This window comes from Natator depressus, chromosome 4 (assembly GCF_965152275.1).
Source record: "Natator depressus isolate rNatDep1 chromosome 4, rNatDep2.hap1, whole genome shotgun sequence".
Classification (NCBI taxonomy): domain Eukaryota; kingdom Metazoa; phylum Chordata; order Testudines; family Cheloniidae; genus Natator; species Natator depressus.
Window position 1 is genome coordinate 116,386,082 of NC_134237.1, and position 22,718 is coordinate 116,408,799.

Here is a 22,718-nt window from a genome sequence, read left to right on the forward strand (position 1 = left end):
GCAGTGGTATTAATTATATTAACTTGGTATATCATAATATAGAGATAAGTTATAACATTATGGACAAATCCTGCTCTGTTCTACCAGAATGAAGCTAAAGCCTAAGAAACAAATGAATAGAATTTGGTCCCACGTCTATAGTTCCTCCACACAAAAAAATTACATGACATTAGAAGAATGTTTCACAAACGGTGACCAGTGGTCTGCAAAGCTGTGACTGGTCACATGGCACTGGCTCTTCCTCCCTCCTTATTTTTAGCTGCTAGATTGGATTTAGAAGGAAGCTACTTTGTTAACTTGCCCGAGCATGAGTTTCCTTAGCAAACCCCCCCCCTCCCATGAAGGTGTTTGTGAAAACAGTTTTCTTTTGATTCTTTCAGTCCATTTTGGTGCTTTTGGTGGAAATGAGTGGAATTTGATTTTCTCCCAGTGGCTGTGTGCAGAGAATAATGATTCTTAAATTTCAGAGTAGCAGCTGTGTTAGTCTGTATCCTCAAAAGAAAAGGAGGACTTGTGGCACCTTTGAGATTAACAAATTTATCTGAGCATAGGCTTCCGTGAGCTACAGCTCACTTCATCAGATGCATTGAGCATAAGCTTCCGTGAGCTACAGCTCACTTCATCGGATGCATTCATTTAGACTGAATGCATCCAATGAAGTGAGCTGTAGCTCATGAAAGCTTATGCTCAAATAAATTTGTTAGTCTCTAAGGTGCCACAAGTCCTCCTTTTCTTTTTGCGGATTCTTAAATTCTGGCTGAGGGGGTGAAAAGGTGCAACAGTAATAACAGACTGGACACTGATATGGAGAAATGTAACTTGATATGTACAATAACCCCAAGTCACAGATGATTTATTGATTATACTCCATCCTTTGGCAGCCCCTTGGTGAAATTAAAATAGTGATGAACATAAGGATGGGTTGGTTACCTGTCTGATCCATTCCATGCACATTCAAACTTGTCAAAGATGCAGTCATTTTCATAAAGGGAACACAGCTTGCTCCTAAGGTAATCATGGACCTGTTTAACAGAAAAAGACAGTGCAGTTTTTACAAATCATTATTTTAGAAATGTTCTTTACTATTGCTCTTACAGGTTGGTAGATTTTACAAAGATAGAGAGTACTTCTATCTCTTAAACAAGAGATCTGTGCTCTTCTGTAGTTCAATTAAAAGAGTGCTATAGAACTAATGGAGCAGGAAAGCTTTGGCTAGACCATGCTCTTTTGAGCATACTGTAGATTACCTTTCTCAAACATGGTTGATTCCTGTTAGTGTGAATTTCTGAACTCTAGCCTGATTCCAGAATGGATCTTCCCCGTTGATACAGCAGATGTGCTAATGAGAGAATGAATCGTCTAACTTAAATAATAAATAATAATAATCCAAGATCTATATAGACTTTCACTTACAATATAGGGTTCAGAGAGAGGTCCTTGCTCCATTTATAAAAGCTATAATCTGTGGTATTACATTATACAGCAATTCAGAAATAAAGTATAGTATAGTGGTGTCTTATTTACATAGACTAGTACCCAGAATTCTCTCCCACTCATAGCTACTTCATATCAGTGATGATGTCTGAGATCTAAAAACAAACCTGAGTTCTTATCTTGCATGGTTTGAAAGTGAGATTCACAGAAGACCTTGTTTTAGTCTGCATACCTCTATGGAGTGTGAGTTTATCATAGAGGACATAACTCATGTGCATTGCATCAGTCCTTTAATTAATTAAATTTTTTTCTTCTGTATGATATTCTTCACCCCCACATTGAAATAAGAAGCCAGAGAATTCCTGCCTGCACAACGCCTAATAATCCAACACCGCCATCCGATATGAATGTTGTATAGATGACTTCTGAGGAAGTACTATATCCATGCAATGTAGCATAAGGACCAAATTTAGTCCTGGCATAAGAAGGTACCCCTTCCACTGAAGTTCATGGAAACTATGTCTGTTTATGTCAGAGATAAATTTGGCTCTCTTGACTGTGGCGTTTTCAGCATCCTCCACTGGTCAAAGGCCTAGAATCTTCTCCAACAAGATACTTTAATACCAGTTTCACTGCTCTGTCTAGCTAGTTCACTCAAGCATTATTAAAACTAGAACTGTTTGCAACAGCTGCACTGTACTGTACAGTGAACAAACTTGCAAATTAACTCAATTTTTTATGGGCTATAAATTTCGGTCATGGATCAATTTTCAGAATTAGATTAGTGAGCATCCTATCCTATATATGATCAGTTAAAGTTTGTCAGCTGAACACGCTATTTACTTAATAGCTAATAAACATGTGGGAGATGTGGGTTGAAAGTTTCCCAGTTAAATGCATTTACTGAACGTTGCACTTTGTGGTGCACGTTCATGGTGGATGCTTCATGTAACCTTCATAATGAGAACATTCCATCTTCCCTTATTGATGGGCACCAGATTTTTTCAGCAGAAATTGGCTAGGTTCCCTAATTGTCACTCATCTCCGAGGCGACGATCATTGTCTCATTTGTTAATATTTTTAATTGTATTACAGGATTGAGATTATGTGTGTTAATAGTGTTTATTGTGTTAATTTATGTTATAGGAGTGGGGCCCTTTCATCAGTATCCTGATTGCCTAGCACAAAAATCAACACATGGAAGAAACTGACAAAAAAGGACGGGGCAGGATGAGAGGATGAAGCAGCAGTAAAATGATATACATCGTATTCAGTGGTCTCAGATCTCCACCTGCCTAGCCATTTTCATCTCCTCATGCTCTTTTTTCTGCTATCTGTTCCATGTGCCACATGACCACTGTGACTAATGCTCCCTTGGAAAAGCTCTACAACTTTTAATCAGCTATGCAGTGCTTTGTGTTTCCTCCACTTTCATTCTTCCTTCTGAATTTCAGAAGCTCCTAACTCTTCGTTATCAAGGTGTTGATGCTCTGTCCACAGGCTTTCACAAATGCCAGAGCTCATTTGTCGGCTCTTCATTCTGACCTTTCTTTTCACTCTTGCTCACACTGATACCCTCCAGGATAACTGTGAGAATCTTCACGGTTAAAAATTTGAACATCTGCCCTGTTTTTCCATTGAAACCTCCCACTCATGGAATGTTGAACCATCATAAAGATGAGGTTATCAAATCAGCTTCCATTGCATCAGTAAATTAAACAATGACTAGAGGCAACCGTGCACCAACATTACCAAGATCACTGCTGTGTTGGCCTCTGCAAAGGTGGCACAGCAGTTGTGTGGATGATTCCAGATGTTGATTTCATCCCTTCCTGCACCAGTCAGCAGAGCGGCTGTGGAAGGGAGCACACATTTCTACCTCTAAGACTGGCACAGGAGTGGCTTTCTCTGGGAACTCTTGGAAGCTCCACATCACTTCCATAGTGGCTCAGTGCTACAGTTTTGCCCTCTCTCCTACCCTCGATGCAATGGATTGATGTGACTGACCATTTAGAAACATGGTTTCAATGGGATAATCTGTGGTCAGTGGCATTGCACGAAAACACATTTTTTTTTATAAAAGTCTAATACCACAAGCAATAAAAGTACTTTAGTTTGTACACTTAGGTTTTTTGTTATTATTATTATTAATAATAATAATTATTATTATTAATTATGATAAATTTCATCCACTGCTTAATGAATTCTGGAAGTAAAGTCCACACTATCGTGGTTTGATGATAAAACTGGATTTTATTGTCCAAGTATTGCTCATATGTGCTATCTCGCCATCTATGAAAAGTGTTCCAATTTCCATAAAAACTGTTCTTAATGAATTGCCACCAGAATTTTCCTTTCTGGAACCATGTTCCTCAGTTATGTAAGCCCTTGACAGAATTATCCAGACATTCTACACTCTGGGGAAACACTGGGGAGCTATTTTGATGGAACAAATTATTTCAGGCAAGGATTGTCATGACAAAAGGCACATTAGTCTGAATTATTGTCATTTGGCCTTGCCCACTTTGAGATCACACTGATACTAACCACAAACATGGTCACGTTTGGTTATTGATAACCGAGTTCTGTATTATTCTGACCTCAAGGTGATGAGGCCTTAGAGAATTACATAGAGATCTTGTTTAGAAGATGTCCAAGAAACTAAATTCTGTCAGTGGAGCAGTTATAAAACTTGTCTCTTCTTGACCCCTACGGAAAATCTCCTATCGTGACCCTTCATGGAAGCAATCTCATCTAGCTTTCAAAATATATACATTCCATATGTGCACATGGCACTTCACAGCAGTCTAAATTTAGACATCCAGTAATGTACAATGATGACTACAACAAGGGAGGACCAGGCACAGTGGATTAAAAAGGCCAAGGGTTGCAATAATATACCATGTTGTTGTTTCAGTTAGGAATATGCTTAACAGTTCTCTGAGAGCAAGTCATATATGAGTGACATAAGGAATAGGAGGAAGGCAGGTGAAATGGTGAACCCATCAGAGCAACAGAGAGGAAGGGAAGGTGGATGGAGTGGAAAAGGGCACCGGCAGCAAAAGAAAGGCAGAAGGATGGTTCTGTAAAAAGGAGAATGTGGTGGGGGAACACAGCGAGGGCAGGATGTGATAAGCTGCCACAACAGAGCAAAGTCAATATGAGAGAGTTTTAATATTAGTTAACTGGGCTGACTATGGGAAGCAGTGAGGGCTTCCCCCTTGCTGCTAATGCAAGTGCCATTTGATTCCAGACACCTGAGGCTTTTTGTTGGCCACCCCCTTGAGGGGGCAGGCGGCTGGGTGCTGAGCATGAAATGGAATCATGTTATGTGGATTCCTTCTAGCAATTAAAGGGGAAACAGAGAAGAGAATAGAGAAGAGAAGAGAATAGGGTGCAGTTCAGAGCACATCAGAGGGATATCATTTTTCTCTAACTTTATTTAGTGGCAATAGGCTCGAGATAATGCAGTTCAGAGTCCTGCACAGGATGTACTGGAAGTCTGCATGTCTTTATAGTTGTGCCTTATGAGAACATGGCATTTGTTAAAGTAAGTAGTGGTAGTCTGAGATACATTAAGAAGATTAGTTCAAAATACAATAGAATATTGGGACTGAGTAATGAATATTATTGATGGGATGTGAGGATAAAAATTGCCCCGACCTTCAGTTACTTAATGTACATAAGTTCTTGTTATGAAGAACACATTTTTACAATGGTTGTCCATAGCACTACCTAGTGTAAAACAGGAGAAAATTTAGACACAAAATAGTAGCAACATGGGGAGACTGATACAGTTTTTCAGTAGTTCTCAACCAGGGGTTCGAGGCCCCCAGGTTTCAGGGGAGCCTCCAAGTTGGGCCAGCATTAGACTTGCTGTGGCCCGGGGCAGAAAGCCAAAGTCCCACTGCATGTGGCTGAAGCCCAGGTTCCTGAGTCCTGCCACCAAGGGTTGAAGCTGAAGCCTGGGCAATGTAGTTTCATGGGGGCCCCTGTGGCATGAGGCCCCAGGCATCTTCCCTGCTTGCTACCCCCTAAAGCCGCCCTGGCTTTTACATGAGAAAACCGGTTATTGCAGCACAGGTGGGCTGTGGAGTTTTTATAGCATGTTGTGGGGGGGGGGAGGGCCCTCAGAAAGGAAAAGGTTGAGAACCCCTGCAGTAGATGACAAAGCGAGCCTCTTAACGAGTATCTTATATCCTGAGTACATGATGATCCACCACATTTTAAAGCAATATTAATGTTATAGATAAGAACTCTTTTTACCCTACAGTAAATAATTGCTACACGGGTTATGAGGCATTAGATGAAATGATGTAGCTCAAATATTCTTATTTATTTTGTTTATCATCTTATGTTTCACTTCCCTTTTTTGTATGGAGGCTTTTCTTTGTTATTTGTTTGTTTGCAGCTGGAAAGGCATAACCTGTAGATACAGTCCACCAAGCCCAGATTTTCAGAACTGTGTATGAGCAAATACATGTCCAATTTGCACCCACAGTTATTGTGCTTACATGTGCAGTTGTAGCAATTACATGTGCAAATATCAGTATATTCAAAAATGCACAGTTCTGAAAATCTGGGCCTTAATTGCTGCCTTCTGAGTACATGTCAAGGTGTATAATAATATTTCTTTATTAATTTGCATTTGCTATCCAGACATTCGTGTGTCTGTGGCCTGGTTGACATAATATTTGCATGAGAAAAATATATTTTAAAAAGTATAATTTTTGAACATTTTCTCTTTTCTATAAAACCCAGAACCATCTTTTCCAAAGAGAAGAGGACAAAAGGCTGCAGAAAATAGCCTGAATTTGTTGAATCCTAATCACTGATGTTATACTGTCCTATGAGGCATCTTCTCATAAATCACTCGTGATCTTCCTTGATTTGTCATCTGCAAAGGATTTATTTATATCAATGGCATCACTATCCTCTCTACAGTGGGTAAGTGTTTGAAAAGCAAAGAGAATCTATAGTTTCATGGAAGGCAGCAAGACCTAGTTTTAGACTTTTCATCTTTTTATAAGCTTCTGATTATTGCAGTCAGTAGTGAAAAATTTACATTTTACTCATTTCCCACATCTCTGCATGGAGAAATATAACTTTTTAATTGGCCCCACTGCTAGGTGTCAGGTTGATTTAAAGGTCGCCGGCTTATTTCAAAGATTCGTACATGAGGAAATAAAAGCAGATGTCAGACTCAAGACAAACAGGTTGGCCTGACCATCTCTTTCCCTCTAGGGAGAAGACTGCTTACCACATTAACATATATGCAAAATAACACATTGCCAGAGGTCCCAAAATCTTAGACATGGATGTAACATACCAAATACTGTTTTATTTCCCTCACTTCTCATCATGTTTTGCATAAGAACCAAAAGCTCTAACACATTTATCACTATCAGGGCAGTTAAGTTACTGAAGAAAGTCAGTTTGTGGCTTTACAGGAATGTAAATTGACATTTTCAAAGGCTAATATGGGATTTAGCTACACAGCTCCTACTGAAACTAATGGGATGTGTCCCTGAAACCTGAGTCTGTACTGGCTGCTTGTACAGTTAAAGAGAAAAGAAAAAGAAGACCCTAAATACTGTTATGGTGGGATTTGGCCTGATAAACCAGACTCCTGAGTTCTTAGTAAATGTTACCAGGAGTTCAGGAAAATAATTAAAAAAAAAAAAACCACCCAAACCCCACAACCCTATTCCCACAGCAGGGAACACTGAGCTTTACCTCCACGGACCTAGAATGTGAGATATATACAGCAGAATATTCATTTTCAACTCCTGATCTCCTGCAGGGCTGTCTATAGCTAGGCATTACTGACCAGCCCAACTGTACTTTTAAAGATTGTCATTTTACATATACTTATGCAGAACATAGTTTTCAACAGCTTTTTCCCATTGTATTTTTGCAACAAGGACGTTCTGGGGGCACACTTGTCCCACTTTGAGTGATCTTAGAATATTTTAAACTCAGATTGTTCTTACCAGATGGCACAGACTCCAGGGCCCAAATTCACTATTGGCTGAAGTCAGCAGAATTGCATGCTCCAACACTGAATTTGTCACCTTGTGTGAGTTTGACTGGCATTAGCCAAACTCCCACAGTGATGACAATATTTTGATTTAACAAGGGTTTCTTTTGTGATTAGGCCAGTTCAGAACTCTAGGAAGAAATCTACATGTGGGATTTTCAAAAGCACTCAGCACTGGCCTAATTCTGCTCCCCCTAACTAATGGTGCAGCTCTCATTGATTTCAATGGGACCAGAGTTAGGCCAATGCTGAGCACTCTTGAAAACTCGAACCTACGTCTTTATTACAACCATTAAATTGTGGAGTTGCATAATGAACATATTGATGCAGAACCGAAGAGATGATTCCCCTTGATATAGACAGCAGTTGTTTTAAGGGCCAAATTCAACTTTGGTATAGCTCCATTGACTCCAGAAGAGATAATGCTCTCTCACCCGTGCTCAAGTGAATCATATCTACTATTTATTTTAAAGTGACTCTTGTATAACAGTGATCTCAGAACAAGCACTGCGGATCTACAGTGCACTATGAATGTGTTTGGAATATGGAGATGTTTTTGCAGCATTGCACTTTAAGACATAGCAAACATCTACCTGATATGTTTCTATAGGCTTCGTTTCCATGTTCAGATCCCAGACTTTGACAGTGAGGTAATCCCTTGTTAGCATATATCGGCCACTGTGACTGAATTTAACATCCGACACTGAAGAGATAATTTCTGAAAAAAACGATCTGTTACTGGGGTCTTCTGGTTCTTCAAAAACTGGTTTAAAAAAAAAAAAGAGAGAAAAAGAAATTAGAATATCATAAAAATGTTTCTTTATACAATTCTTTATTATGTGCTTCTCTTTTGAAATAATATGGTTCAGGGTACAAATCCATACCATATAAAATGAATGGTCTGGCTGTTAATTTCTTCATGATAAGAATACAAGATTCACATTCTAAAAGATTCACATTTTAGAACATGGGCTTTGACAGTTTTGGAGGAAGCAAACATGTTGGCTCAGTTAAATTGACTACAGATGATGTCAGTTTAGAATTGAGTAACAATGATAGCTTAGAATTATCATTTATTATTTGTATTACACTAGAGCTTAGGAGCCCCAGTCATGGACCAGGACCCCATTGTTCTAGCTGCTGTACAAACAAACAACAAAAAAGACAGTCCCGGTCCTAAAGAGCTTATAATGTGATTAAGCATGTGTGTTACCTTTCATTCAGCATGATTCCAGACTGCTTTACAAAACTATACACATAAGAATCATTTCATCCACCAATGAAGTACAACCACCCCTGTGTTTAAAGACAGCAGCTATTGAAACTCTTTGGGGAAAAGACTATCTTTTTGTTCTGTGTTTGTACAGCCCTATGAAAAAGTTGAGGACAGGAAATGAAAAAAAATTTCCATTTAAAACTGGTGAGGGAAGGTATGTATTAAATGGAAATTAGTCACAATCCTGCAAAACACGACAAGGGATCGTTCATGTCCACAAGAAAGTCAAGAACAGAGTTGTGCAAATAACTGACTTTTCAGTTCACTGGCCAAGCCAAAAACTAAAACTGAACTGTTTTGGGTCAACCCAAAATGATTTTTAATTTTTTGGCGAACCGAAAAGTAAAAAAAATAAATAAAAATGTTTTGGGTCAAATCAAATGAAACAAAATGTTTTATTTCATTTGGCCAATATTAACTTTTTTTTAAATTGAAGCAAGTTTCAAAACTAAGTTATTTCAAATAAAAAATGGAAATGTTTCATTTCAAAAATGACAAAACAAATTTTTTTTTGACTGAAACAATCTTGTAAACTTGACAAACTTTGGCAAAATGTTTTGGTTGACCCAAATCTGCATTTTGGCCAAAAAGAGGTTTATCCATAAAACATTGCCCAGCTCTAGTGAAGAACTTCATTTTATGTAATATCTCTAGAAGCAGAGATCCCGCATGACGTGACGAGATCAGCTGGTTCAGTAGTGGCACAGTTAGTGAATCCCCATCGCTATTCTTGCACCTTATTTGTCCTGGAAGAGCTTCCATCCCATTACTGACCAGCTGCAACCCTGATTACTCTGGGGGATGTATTTATTATTAATGATTTTTTTTTCTTAAGAAAAAAGCCCTCTGCATCCTCTGCCAAGGCATTTGGGGTGCTGCACAATATAATAAAACATTAATTATGGTTTAGATTTTCAAAGGAGCCTAAAGGAAGTAGGTACTCAACACCTATGAAAATGGCCTCTCTGAAAAATTCTGACCTAAAATGAAGAGTTAAAATTAGTGAAATATAGTATACGCTACAGTATACAACAACAACAATAATAATGCACTCAGTCCTTTAATCTGAAGAGCTCAACATTATTTTTCAAAAGGAGAATTATCATCCCTATTTCACAGATGCAAAAACTGAAGACCTGTAGCTAACAATAAAAGATATCAGGTATATTTCAGATATCAACATGAAATATTAGTATTAATTAATATTCTAACACAGGGCCTACAGGCCTCAGGTCTATAAGACAATAGCTTAGCTAAACTGAGGCCTAAGGCCTAGAGACTTGACAGGAGCAACTAACCAGTAAGTGACCCTAGATCATAAGTTGTCACAAGATAGCAATGACCTTATATCACAAGATGTCATCAGGTAGAATATTGCATTAAGCAAGTGTTCCTAAACTGCTGATATTTAGGAAACATATTGTAAAGTACCAGTTAAAGCCGGTTAGAATACTGTGGAGATTTTTGCAAACATAGTGAGTCAGCAATGTGCCAACCACAAGTTGTTATAGTGATTGAGTGACATAAACGTTAATCAGTACAAGGAGAACTAATAGCCCAAGCACCCATCAGGGTCAGAAAGAGACACTGGGACTCTTGACTCCCAGCCCCCTTTGCTAACCACTTAACCATACTTTTTCTGCATGTTAAGTTCACAATCTGAGGTGAAATGTCTGCAAGTAACTGAGGAAAAGAGTTTACTAAGTATTTAGATAGGTAAAGTGGCTTTCTCCCCCACCACACCCTTAAAGCAAAATACATAAAATGCATCTGTGCGTGATTACTTTTTGTAGTCCACCAAGAATTTACGTCTCACTAAAATTCAAAGTATCTAAGTTACAGCTTCAGAGAATCAAAATAATGTTATGCTGAAAAATAAGAGAGTTGATTATATGCGGGTTAACTCAGAAAATGATGGGCAACTTTCTTTGCGGGTGGTGCATGAAACGCAGCCATGCTTGCACACGAGAATAGACTCTGTATTTAAACACATACAACAAATCTAAATGATAATTAACTACATCAAAAGAAAGAAAGAAAAAACTTTTCAGCCTGAGAGTAAACGAACACCTTTAAACAGCTCTCTGAAAATGTGCGGAGACATTCAGTAAGGTAGATATTTTGTAATTATCCTGTCAAGTTTTCAATAGAAGTCTGATGAGCACAAAGCAATTATCATCTCTCACACCTCTTCCCTTTAATCTGTCCAAACCATGTATTGTGAATGACAGGAATTTCATCCTCCTAATTATGATGTAAAGTTGTTATTAAAACCAGGAAAGAAAAAAGCCACTAAAATGCTCTTTCATTTATGGCAGTGATGAGTTTTCTCTGTGTTTCTCAGCTTAAAAGCTCTACAGTTCTGGTTGAGTTCTGCCAATGATTTCAACAGGAGTTAGATCAGAACTGGTGTGCTCTCTATTTCATTACATAGTCATAATGGTCATGTACAATAGTGGCCCTTATTTAAGGGAAATAGATAGGGTTCTCTCATCATCTGCAGTATTCCCTGTTGTTTTCCTATATTTACTACAGTAAATACCTTGAATACTATAAATCATGAGGTTATTTATATTCAAATATTAATTTAGGTATTAAAGTCAAGGTTCACTACCTTTTTTAAAAGGTATTTTCTTTCTTTATGTGAGAGAAAATGGAATTTAGTAGCCCTGCTGTAAGCAACTCCTTTAAGCAGAGTAGCTAGCCCCAGGAAGATCGCCTCAGTGTAGGGAGCATCTTTGGGTGGTTTTATGACCTCTATAACACCCCTGTGTGCAGCAGACATAAGAGACATGCTAGGGAAAAGGGGAGTAGCTAGGGCATCCCATCACCCTGGGCATCTCTGCCTGCTATAATAGTTTGCTGGAGTCATTAGCATCAGTGTAAGGTAAAGCAGCCTTTGGTCTTCACTAATTCACACTGGGAGACCAGTATAGCATGCAGTAGCCCAGGATCAAGAGAGTGCAAAGCTGCTTTAATTTTATATAGCAAGAGAAGTCTCATTCGACTGGGATTTGGAACCAGAGTTTTGCTGAAAGCTGCTTAAAAAATAAGTTATAATTCTCTAGCAATTACTAAATAACTTTGATAACGTCTAACTGTCTACCTTCAGTTATGAAAAAATGGATTTCATACTCCAAATGCAATTGTCCCTTCTCAACGTTAGTTACCGGTATATCAAAATGCTAAAGCTAATTGTCCAATTGCAAACCATTGCACAAGCTGATGAACACAATCATCAGTAATCGTGTGTCATTTGAATTTTCATTTAACAGAACCTAGATTTAAATATGGTCTTGATGGTAGAGGCAGTGCTATCATTAGCTATGACTTTATCTGATGCAGTTATATGGATTTGCTGTAACTTGTGTGAAACAAATATTTTACAGAAGTTTGATTTCCTATCTTTGTGACTCTGTAGGTTTAAACTCAATAATTTCCCACTGCTTTCTTTTGTTTCCACCCTACTCATCTCACTGCCTGACACAGTGAAGAGGACCATGTGCAGGAACAAGTAGGGAAAACAGCATGTACAAGGGAGAGCAGTGGGTCTGTGGAATAATCTCCCATCTGTCAAGCTCTGCAGCTTGTAAGGGAACTGTTATGTGAAAATGATAAAGAATGACAGAGACAGTTATTTTCTTCTAACACTGCCCAAGGACTTTATTAGAATAAACAAAGAGCATTAGCTCTTAAATTTTGCTTCACTGCAGAACTTCTGCCTTGAACTTCTTCCAGCGCCCCTCCGATCCCACTGGCTTCTTGCTACAGATTTAAAACTAGTACCTATTTTCACAGAAAAATGTCTGAGTGCGGAAAGGAGAAGATTGGGTTGATGGATGTGCTCCATGATATTGCTCCCCTAAAGCCTGTAAACAATTGGCAGCCTAAAATCATATTGCTTCCTCCTAAGAAAAATCTGAAGGAAACTCCATGAGTTGAAATCCAAATTTCTTTGCCTTTACATATGTTTCTTAATGTAGGAGAGGAGGAGACAGTATAGGTCAGTGTGTGTAACATAATGCTGCTGTAGCTTGCCCTTCCACCATTTTATCTTGGGCCTGATTTAGCAACTCCTTACTCACATGTCAGTGGGCTTACTCATATGAACAGGGACAGCCTGTGCTGGTAGCGTTTGCAGGATCAAACCCTATAGAGGCAGCAGTTTTGTCAACAATACGCATGGTCATTCAGTCAGACGGATCCTCATTTTGAATGCAATATCACTGCTATGTTGATAACACTAATTTACTGTATCAAGACCATTTTAAATACAATCATCATTAGTTACATGATCACATACTATTTCTTAAACTATATAATACATGACAAGTTTTTTTCCCTACATCCTTGTAAGACGCATCATCTAAAGTACATAGTGAACGAGACACTAGTGCTGTATATAAGTAATTTGTACAGACTCTTTGTGTGGCATACACTGAAGTACAATGGAGCAGAGCTCAGGTTCCATGTGAAATATTGACCTTGGGAATTTCCTGACTTAAAAGTCCTTAACTGCAACCTTAGTGTTTCTTCAACATATTGTTCTATGTGGAATTATATATTATGTAAAGATATAGAGGGATGTGTAGGGGAAGATTTTCAAAGGCACAAGCTGGAGTTAGGTGCCCAAGTCCCACGGATTTTCAACCAGAGTTCAGCACCTAACAGTCCTTTGTGCCTTTGAAAATCTCCCCTATAATTACATCATGTGTATTCAATGAAAAAAAATCTAATATTCATGTAACTCTGATGAGAAATCAACCATTAAAAAGTTAATGAGTTACAGAAGCCAATGTTGAATATACAACTTTAACTCTTCCCATTTGTGTGTTTGCCGTAAACATGTTTTTATTTTATATTAATTGCCAAAAATAGATGATAATATGCAAATTGGACTTGCTTATTTGTTAAGGAAAAGTTAGCACATGTGACTCCATTTTGGTTTGGGACCCACCATTGTTTAAATGCCAGCATATCATACACCAGGAGGAGTAATCCTTAGATACTGAATCCATGTGAAAATCCTCCTCCTTGTCTCCAGCCTGCCTTGATTTGCAGTATCTGGTTTTTGTCAGTCTCTAACTCCCTGTCTCTTGGCCTTGATGTGAGGCCTCCCATCCTGATAATAAAAGTTACTGATGCATGGCTTTAGGACCATGCTGTGTAATTAACATACTGGTATAGCACGAGGAATGCACCAAGCAGGGATAGGTGGTAGATAAGACAAGGGTTTGTTTATTGGCTAAGGTTTCCGATGCACGAGGGCAACATGCTTTGCTAAAAAGTATATAACCTTTGTATAATTTGCAGTCAGGGTCCCCTCCTGGCTAGCAGGGGGGCACCACGCTCGAGCGTAATAAACTTAGTGTCTTTTGGGAACTCTGCAGTTGTGGACTTTATTTCTGTGCCTCAGCCTAGATTCGAACTGTGCGTGACCTATCAGGTGTAATTCGTAGCACTTGTGTGCGTGTCCTATCAGGTGTAATTCGTAGCACTTGTGTGCGTGTCCTACCAGGTGTAATTCGTAACATATTCCACCTTATATTCAATATACATATATTTTAGGTGCCAGGGAGTACTAGTGCAGAAGTTTTCAGTCTGTGATGTGGCCCACAAGTGATCCACAGATGCTGTTGGTGTGTGGAGAGATGGCCAGTCATCTCTGGCACCAATTCTTCCTCCTTATTCCCAGATGCTAAATTACAGTAAAATACAGCTAAAATACTTTGTTTCCCAATATTATTTTCCACATAGGCAATTGCTGTAGATGTAACAGGGATATGAAGCGATTGGGAATAAAAGGGAGGTTGTCCTACAACACAACACTGGTATTATGCACTCTCCACTATGGAAAAAATATTTGAGAGTCCCTGTTCTGCTGTGTAAAACAGATTGGAACTAAGTGGATATTTTAGAAGTCATGTGTCCTCTTTCCCAAGAGCAGCCAAAACATAATTTACACCTGATGAAAGTATACTTAAAAAGGTTACATTCCTGCAGAATGTTTTCCTTTGTTTGGCTGGACTGATTTTCTGAGCCAATGGGCACACACAATTTTTACTAGACTCAGTGGAAGCAATGGGTATTCTGCACCACAGAAAATCAGCCCACTTTTGTTTGGTTGCTTAATGTTAATCATTCAAGTGTCAAAATTTTAGCCTATCTGTTCATGATTCTTAACACACACACACACACACAGTTCACAGTATAAGGATGCAGTATTGCTTCAATGCAACACAGCACAAACAACCATGTATCCTAACAAACAGCTGAAAAAAACCTCCATGATACTTTATATCTCATAAAAAGACTTGGTGTAAAACTTCAAACTTTCTGAAAACAATTACTTTCTCCCCCAAGATAGAGAGTTTCTGTCCTCGATACTTCTGAGTTGATTGACATAAAGCACAGGCTCATCAAGGCATTGCTATAGGACAGACAGTTTCAAAACAGAAATATTAATAATGCTACTCAAAGAGCCGAGTGATCTGTTTTAAAGTTAAAACAATAACAACCCCTTAAGATACAATGGGTGATGGTGTTAGAACAACCATCTATTATCTGAAGCTATGCTACACAGTTATAAATTCATACAAAAGAAATAGTATATTGGTAGGATAAAAGAAATGTCAACTGAACACAGTTAAACTAGGTTTCAGAGTAGCAGCCGTGTTAGTCTGTATCCACAAAAAGAACGGGAGTACTTGTGGCACCTTAGAGACTAATACATTTATTTGAGCATAAGCTTTCGTGGGCTACAGCCCACTTCATCAGATGCATAGAATGGAACATATAGTAAGAAGATATATATATATATCTTCCATTCTATGCATCTGATGAAGTGGGCTGTAGCCCACGAAAGCTTATGCTCTAATAAATTTGTTAGTCACTAAGGTGCCACAAGTACTCCTGTTCTTTTTACAGTTAAACTAGTCTTTCATAGAACTAAAAAGGAGAGACCTAGACAGCACGTTCTCTGAAAAGAGCTGTTATCAAGACCCAGGAACTCTGTGGTAACTGCCAGGCTTTTCTACAGTTGAAATACCAGTAAACTAAAACAAGCAAACAGTAAGGTTGATGATAATGTCACATAATTCTAAACAACAGAGAGGTGAGCCTTGGAACTTGTGTTACTGAAGACCAAGAGCAGGATTATAGACAAAAACACGTTTCTGCTATTTCAAAGTGGAATGGATTCAGGGTAAAGCTGAATCATGCCTACATACATTCTATAACATGTAGTTATCAGAAAAATATAAAAAACAAAAGTAGTCCTGTAAGATGATGGAGACTCCATATAGATGACATGAGATTCTACTGTGTAAAAGATGAATTCATAAATGACATAAAAGGATGTTCCACAGAACATGCAAATGCAATCTCCTCTGACTGGACTTATGGAAAGTCATGTCATAAGTATGGTGGTTCTTCTGATTCAGCTAGGATGACTTAAGCTATTTGCTTCCCTAGCTGAAAACATCTGGCTTTTCACTAGCCCAAAAAACAGGATGAAAAACTAAGAACTGGATCCTTAGCTGGCCACTGATGGCACTTCTTCTGGGAGCAACTCAAGATGTGCCCCAGATAAGCACCGTATTATTAAATTTAATTATTTATATTGGAGAAGCGTCTAGGAGACCCAGTCATGGACATAACGGATCCCGTTATGCTAGCTGCTATACAAACACAAGACAGATAGTCTTGGAGTTTACAAGGAGCTTACAATCTAAATTAACTCATTCCTTCTTTTAAATCCTTAAGGGAAGACCTCAGTGATCTCAGAGTAAGGCATACACTACTACTTGAAATAATGGTACCTTGACATTAATGGAATTTTGAGAGACCAGCCATTGCAAGTTTTCAAACAGAGCTGGAGAATTTATGTACATTCATTCCACTTGATAGGTAATAAAGATTTTTATACATCATTTTATTTTCAGCTGATTAATTGGTTTTTCTAAGTTAAATGCCCCTCCGAAAGTATGACCTTGAGTTTAAAAGCAATATAAATGACTTAAATGTATGCAGGCCAGATCATCAGCTAATATAAATCTGCATATTCCGTATGCTGATTTATAACAGGTGAGGATCTGACCCATAATGTGTATTTACTTCTCTTTCACTAATAAGATTCATTCTATAGGTCTACAGATAATATTTTGATTTAATATGTGGTTAATGAAGAGTCTTGAGCACAGAACATTCATTACATTAGTTCAGCATGGTACTTACTTTAACTGTGCTTAGGTGCAGTGAAACTAGAGCTTAGGGACAGTGCATCTTCAGTTGTGTCAAATTAAATTGACAACTTTTCCAGACAAAGATAGAGAAGTTTCAACTAATTAATGTATGGTTTTAAAGAAAAGGGGCCAGATCCTCAAATTATGTGAATCAGTACAGCTCCTTTCATTGCAATGGAACTATGCCAATTTAGAGAATCTAATTGAGAATCTGGCTGAGGATTTTACTATTGTTTTAACATTTGGTTAAAGTATTGTAAGGGGTTATTGTAGACCAAGATTACAGTTACAGATCACCTGTAATTGTACCTTCTTGTGAATTTTAGAAGAAACTAGAAGTATTTTTGAATCATTAAGTGCATACTTGGGTGAAACATGTGGTATTTGGGTGTGCATGTGTGTGTGTGTGTTTGTGTGTGTGTGTGTGAGAGAGAGAGAGAGACTGACAAAAGCTTAGTTATTAATTATTCTTACCTAGGTGTGGTAATTTAGAACTGAAATGAAACTGTGTTATTTGTTAGCAGTGTTATTGTAGCTGAGTTGATCCCAGGATACGAGATAGACAAGGTGGGTGAAGTAATATCTTTTATTGGGCCAACTTCTATTGGTGGAAGGTACAAGCTTTCTTTCTTCTTCAGGTCTGGAGTTGGAAGCAGATGCTTCGTTCCCCAGACCTAAAGAAGAAAGAAGAGCTCTGTGTAAGCTCGAAAGCTTGTCTCTCTCACCAACAGAAGTTGGCCCAATAAAAGATATTACCTCACCTACCTTGTGTCTCTCTACTGTATTAAGTAAGTCATGGTTCAAGTTTCTAACTTTGGAATAACTTTTGGTTGAGCTGTCACTGACAGTTCAATAAATTTTTATTGAAATAAAACTTGATGGGCAAATATGCAAGGTCCTTCACGAACTAGCCATAATTTCCATACTGGTACCAAAATCCTCTCCCCAGAATCACACAGAATTATTTTAGGATGTTACACTGATGCCCATCATCATAATGTCTGAGTGCCTTCCACATAAAATCAATACCAATGGGGAAAGTCTCCGGCACTTGGCATTGCTTTAACAATTTGTGATAAGATTTTGATTACTAATATTTATGTACTTTAGTTCTTTACATTTTAACTTCTTATATTCACTTCTTATTCTTACTTTGTAAATCCTCTCATACATTCAGCTTTGTTTTGTATTTTTAGTAATTTCCTGTTCATCTTTCAAGTAAATATTTATTAATAAAATATATACATTTATAGGTATTCTTGAGTCTACTTTAGCTAAGAAACATGAAATTCAATGATTTCATAATTAATTAATGACAACTATTTAACCAATGTGTTTTATGCTATATTAACCCTAATCTTCTCAGATTGCCTATCCTGTTTTAAATCAAATACTTTAGTGAAATGCATAAACATCAAAAATTAGTTTTGAGGGCTGCATGTCCATTTCACTTTCCTGTCATTATCTGTCCTTATGTGATAAAAGGTAAAATTTCTCAAAAAATAATTCCGCCCCCCTTTAGATTGCAAATACCAACCACCAAACTAGCACACCTCTGGCCAGTGACCCATCATTAAAAGCAAGATTTCTCATCAATACAGCTAGACAGTATGAATTTTAAATGTAAACCATCAAATCAATATCTAAGAATCTGTTTTACTATCTGGTATTCTACAGTGAGTTGCTGTAACTTGTCACAAGATGCAAGGGACAGTGCAAGAGGGCTGAACTAGGTCAATACATAAAGATCAATGGGGGAGAGCTTCACTGGAGAGATGCTTATATTAAATGTTGCTTCACTAGGGAGTTTGTTAATAAAGAGTGGTGCTAAAGAATCCCATGCAAGGAAATGGGGGAAGGGATGGGGTAATCTTAAAGGCAGAGCATCATTAAACTGCAATCTTGCAAAGATTTATAAACATGTTTAACTTTGAGTAGTCCCACTGAAGTTAATGGGACATGAGACTACCAGGTACGTACAGTTAAGCACATGTATAAATCTTAGAGATTGGGGCCTAAGACTGGGAGAAACAATCCCCCCCCCCCCCGTTGAAATGGCATCTTGAACAAAAAATGGAAATCTGGAAAGACAATGGAAGATGTTTATTTAAATATATTAAATTGCAACAAAAAACAAGACAGCAGTTTTAACTGAATAATTAAAGAAATCTTACAGTAATTATTTGCTCTGACTGGGTTTGTGTGTTTTGGGAGGTTAATGAAATGCTTTTTTAATGATAAATCATTTATGCCTGCTTCAGTACTATATTGTTTCTTACTATTTGATGGCTGCAAGTACATAAATCAGATGATTTTCTTTTTACTTTTATTTAATTTTAATATATTTGCATAATCAAGGGGAAAGATGCATAACTAATAACTGTCTTTCTGCAGTAGCAGTTCCTAATTTTCATTATCTATTTTAAATTATTATCATCACAGAAGTGCTCTACATCAAAGACAATCTTACATTGATGAGGCCCAATCCTGCAGATGGCCCACAGGATATCTCTTACTGAATCCAGGGAGATTTCTGCACAAAGAAGGACCCTTTATAGGATTGGGTCCGCTATGTGTGAAATTGGAGTGATAGATCTGTAGTGACAACTGTAATTAGGAAATTTATGAGAAGTAAAATTACCAAGATGTGGGCACATTTTTATATCTAAGTTTCATAAAATGGGGGATATGATGGAATAATGGATACATGCATTAGCAACACATTCTTAAAGCCCAAGTCCAGACCTTCAATAGGGAAAACAAACCTTTATTAACACATGTGAGTGAAGTGTTATGAGAGCTCAGATTAAGTTGAACTGTTTTTTGTACAATGTCACATGACCTCACAGTTCTCACCTGGAGTAGACCTACTTTTACAGCTGCCTCTGAACACACATAATGCGAACATTCCCTCCCCACTCACCCACACCCGTCTCAGATGACAGACGTGCATGAGGACAGAAGCAGTAATCTGAAGATAATTTCTTAAATGTAAAGCTCACACAAAAGGAACACAAGTTCCCTCTTTTCCAGTCCTACAACAAGCATCATTCATTTGGAACGGTCAATATTAATTAGCAAATCCAGCAGGGACATTCTGTCAGGATTTGTAGGTGTGTGTATCTGGTTGTTCTTTGTTTCAAATGAAGGATAATCTATATTCAGTTAGAGGTCAGAAAACTGTCACTACTAAGTAATCCCAGTGTCCTTTCAAAGGATGTTAGTTTGATTTTAAAAATCAGCGTGTACCTTTTATTTTCTGGTTTCTTTGTCTGATTCATAGAATCATAGAATCATAGAATATCAGGGTTGGAAGGGACCTCAGGAGGTCATCTAGTCCAACCCCCTGCTCAAAGCAGGACCAATCCCCAATTAAATCATCCCAGCCAAGGCTTTGTCAAGCCTGACCTTAAAAACTTCTAAGGAAGGAGATTCCACCACCTCCCTAGGTAACGCATTCCAGTGTTTCACCACCCTGCTAGTGAAAAAGTTTTTCCTAATATCCAACCTAAATCTCCCCCACTGCAACTTGAGACCATTACTCCTTGTCCTGTCATCTTCTACCACTGAGAATAGTCTAGAACCATCCTCTTTGGAACCACCTCTCAGGTAGTTGAAAGCAGCTATCAAATCCCCCCTCATTCTTCTCTTCTGCAGACTAAACAATCCCAGTTCCCTCAGCCTCTCCTCATAAGTCATGTGTTCCAGACCCCTAATCATTTTTGTTGCCCTTTGCTGGACTCTCTCCAATTTATCCACATCCTTCTTGTAGTGTGGGGCCCAAAACTGGACACAGTACTCCAGATGAGGCCTCACCAATGTCGAATAGAGGGGAACGATCACGTCCCTCGATCTGCTCACTATGCCCCTACTTATACATCCCAAAATGCCATTGGCCTTCTTGGCAACAAGAGCACACTGCTGACTCATATCCAGCTTCTCGTCCACTGTAACCCCTAGGTCCTTTTCCGCAGAACTGCTGCCTAACCATTCGGTCCCTAGTCTGTAGCTGTGCATTGGGTTCTTCCGTCCTAAGTGCAGGACCCTGCATTTATCCTTATTGAACCTCATCAGGTTTCTTTTGGCCCAATCCTCCAATTTGTCCAGGTCCCTCTGTATCCTATCTCTGCCCTCCAACGTATCTACCACTCCTCCCAGTTTAGTATCATCCGCAAATTTGCTAAGAGTGCAATCCACACCATCCTCCAGATCATTTATGAAGATATTGAACAAAACCGGCCCCAGGACCGACCCCTGGGGCACTCCACTTGACACCGGCTGCCAACTAGACATGGAGCCATTGATCACTACCCGTTGAGCCTGACAATCTAGCCAACTTTCTACCCACCTTATAGTACATTCATCCAGTACATTCTGTGGTTTGGTGGCTGCTTTAGCTTTCTTGAGTTTAATATCTCTAGATTCTGCCAACAAAAGAGAAGGTATGTGATTCTTCTAATTGCCAGACTGGGAGTAACTGGCTGAAGTTCAGGAGATGTACTGATCATTGTAAAGAGGAAAGTGCATGAAATTTACTGAAAGTGCATCAATCTTACTGAACTTTGTACTGTTGATTATGGTCTAGATCAGAGGTGGGCAAACTGCGGTCCGCAGGCCACATCCGGCCCGCAGGACCCTCCTGCCCAGCCCTTGAGCTCCAGCCGGGGAGGCTAGCTCCCAGCCCCTCCCCTGCTGTCCCCCCACCCCCGCAGCCTCAGCTCGCTGTGCCGCCAGCGCTCTGGGTGGCGAGCTCCTGCCAGGGAGCGCAGCTGTGAGAGCCATCAGCCTGCCCCAGTACTCTAGACTGTGCAGCTGGCTCCAGCTGGGCAGCGCAGCTGCCAGTCCTGGTGCTCTGAGTGGCATAGTAAGGGGACAGGGAGTGTGTGTGGTGGGGTTGGATAAGGGGCAGAGGGTCCCGGGGGGCAGTCAGGGAGCAGAGGGCGGTTGGATAGGCATGGGAGTCCCAGGGGGCCTGTCAGAGGGCGGGGGTGTGGATAGGGGTCGGGGCAGTCAGTGGGCAGGGAGCAGGGCAGGTGGTGGATAGGGGTGGGGTCCCGGGGAGGGCAGTCAGGGGGCAGGAAGTGGGAGGGGGCAGGGGCCAGGCTGTCTGGGGAGGCACAGCCTTCCCTACCCAGACCTCCATACAGTTTTGGAACCCCTATGTGGCCTCAGCCAAAAAGTTTGCCCACCCCGGTCTAGATTTTCAGAATGGCTGGTGATGTGTCCAGATGGTCTGTCAGATGTCCAAGTGATGACCTGCATGCAAAATTAATGTAATTGTGTATATAAATTAGACAAGCAATATGCCGCTCATTCTTCATAGTCAAAGTTCTGAAAATCTGTACCACTGTATCTGCATAACATGAAAATCTGGACCACTTGTATACTGATAACATGCAAACACCTGCAGCAACACCAAAAAATGGGAACTTCAGTGTTTCGTTATAATTTAACATTAATTAAGTGAATGCTGTGGCAGCAGAGAAAACAGCATCATTGGACTGACATCTCTTGCTTAGTACCATCCTTCCCAGGCTGTTCTGCACAAGTCTCCTTGTAAATGATGGCTCTTACAATAGCTACAATACAGAAGAGAAACCTCTAAAGGAAAATTATTGGAGCCAGTCCAATTAGTACCTAATAATACTCATCATTAGTACCTAAAATGGTGAAGTTGTTTCATGCCTAGGAAGAATAGGCAGGGCATTTAGGGAAGTAAAATGGA

General features: G+C 39.1%; 1 protein-coding gene across 6 annotated transcripts in view; it reads right to left on the reverse strand.

Annotated features, from left to right (window-relative positions):
* Nucleotides 1-22,718, reverse strand: part of PPP2R2C (protein phosphatase 2 regulatory subunit Bgamma) — a 288,156-nt gene that overhangs the window by 16,532 nt on the left and 248,906 nt on the right. For all 6 annotated transcript variants that reach the window (XM_074951725.1, XM_074951720.1, XM_074951722.1 and 3 more), the window contains 2 exons: nt 8,068-8,237; nt 931-1,022 (listed from right to left, as the gene is read on the reverse strand). In XM_074951725.1, coding sequence (XP_074807826.1) covers nt 931-1,022; nt 8,068-8,237 — 262 coding nt within the window. The remainder of the gene's footprint in view (nt 1-930; nt 1,023-8,067; nt 8,238-22,718) is intronic.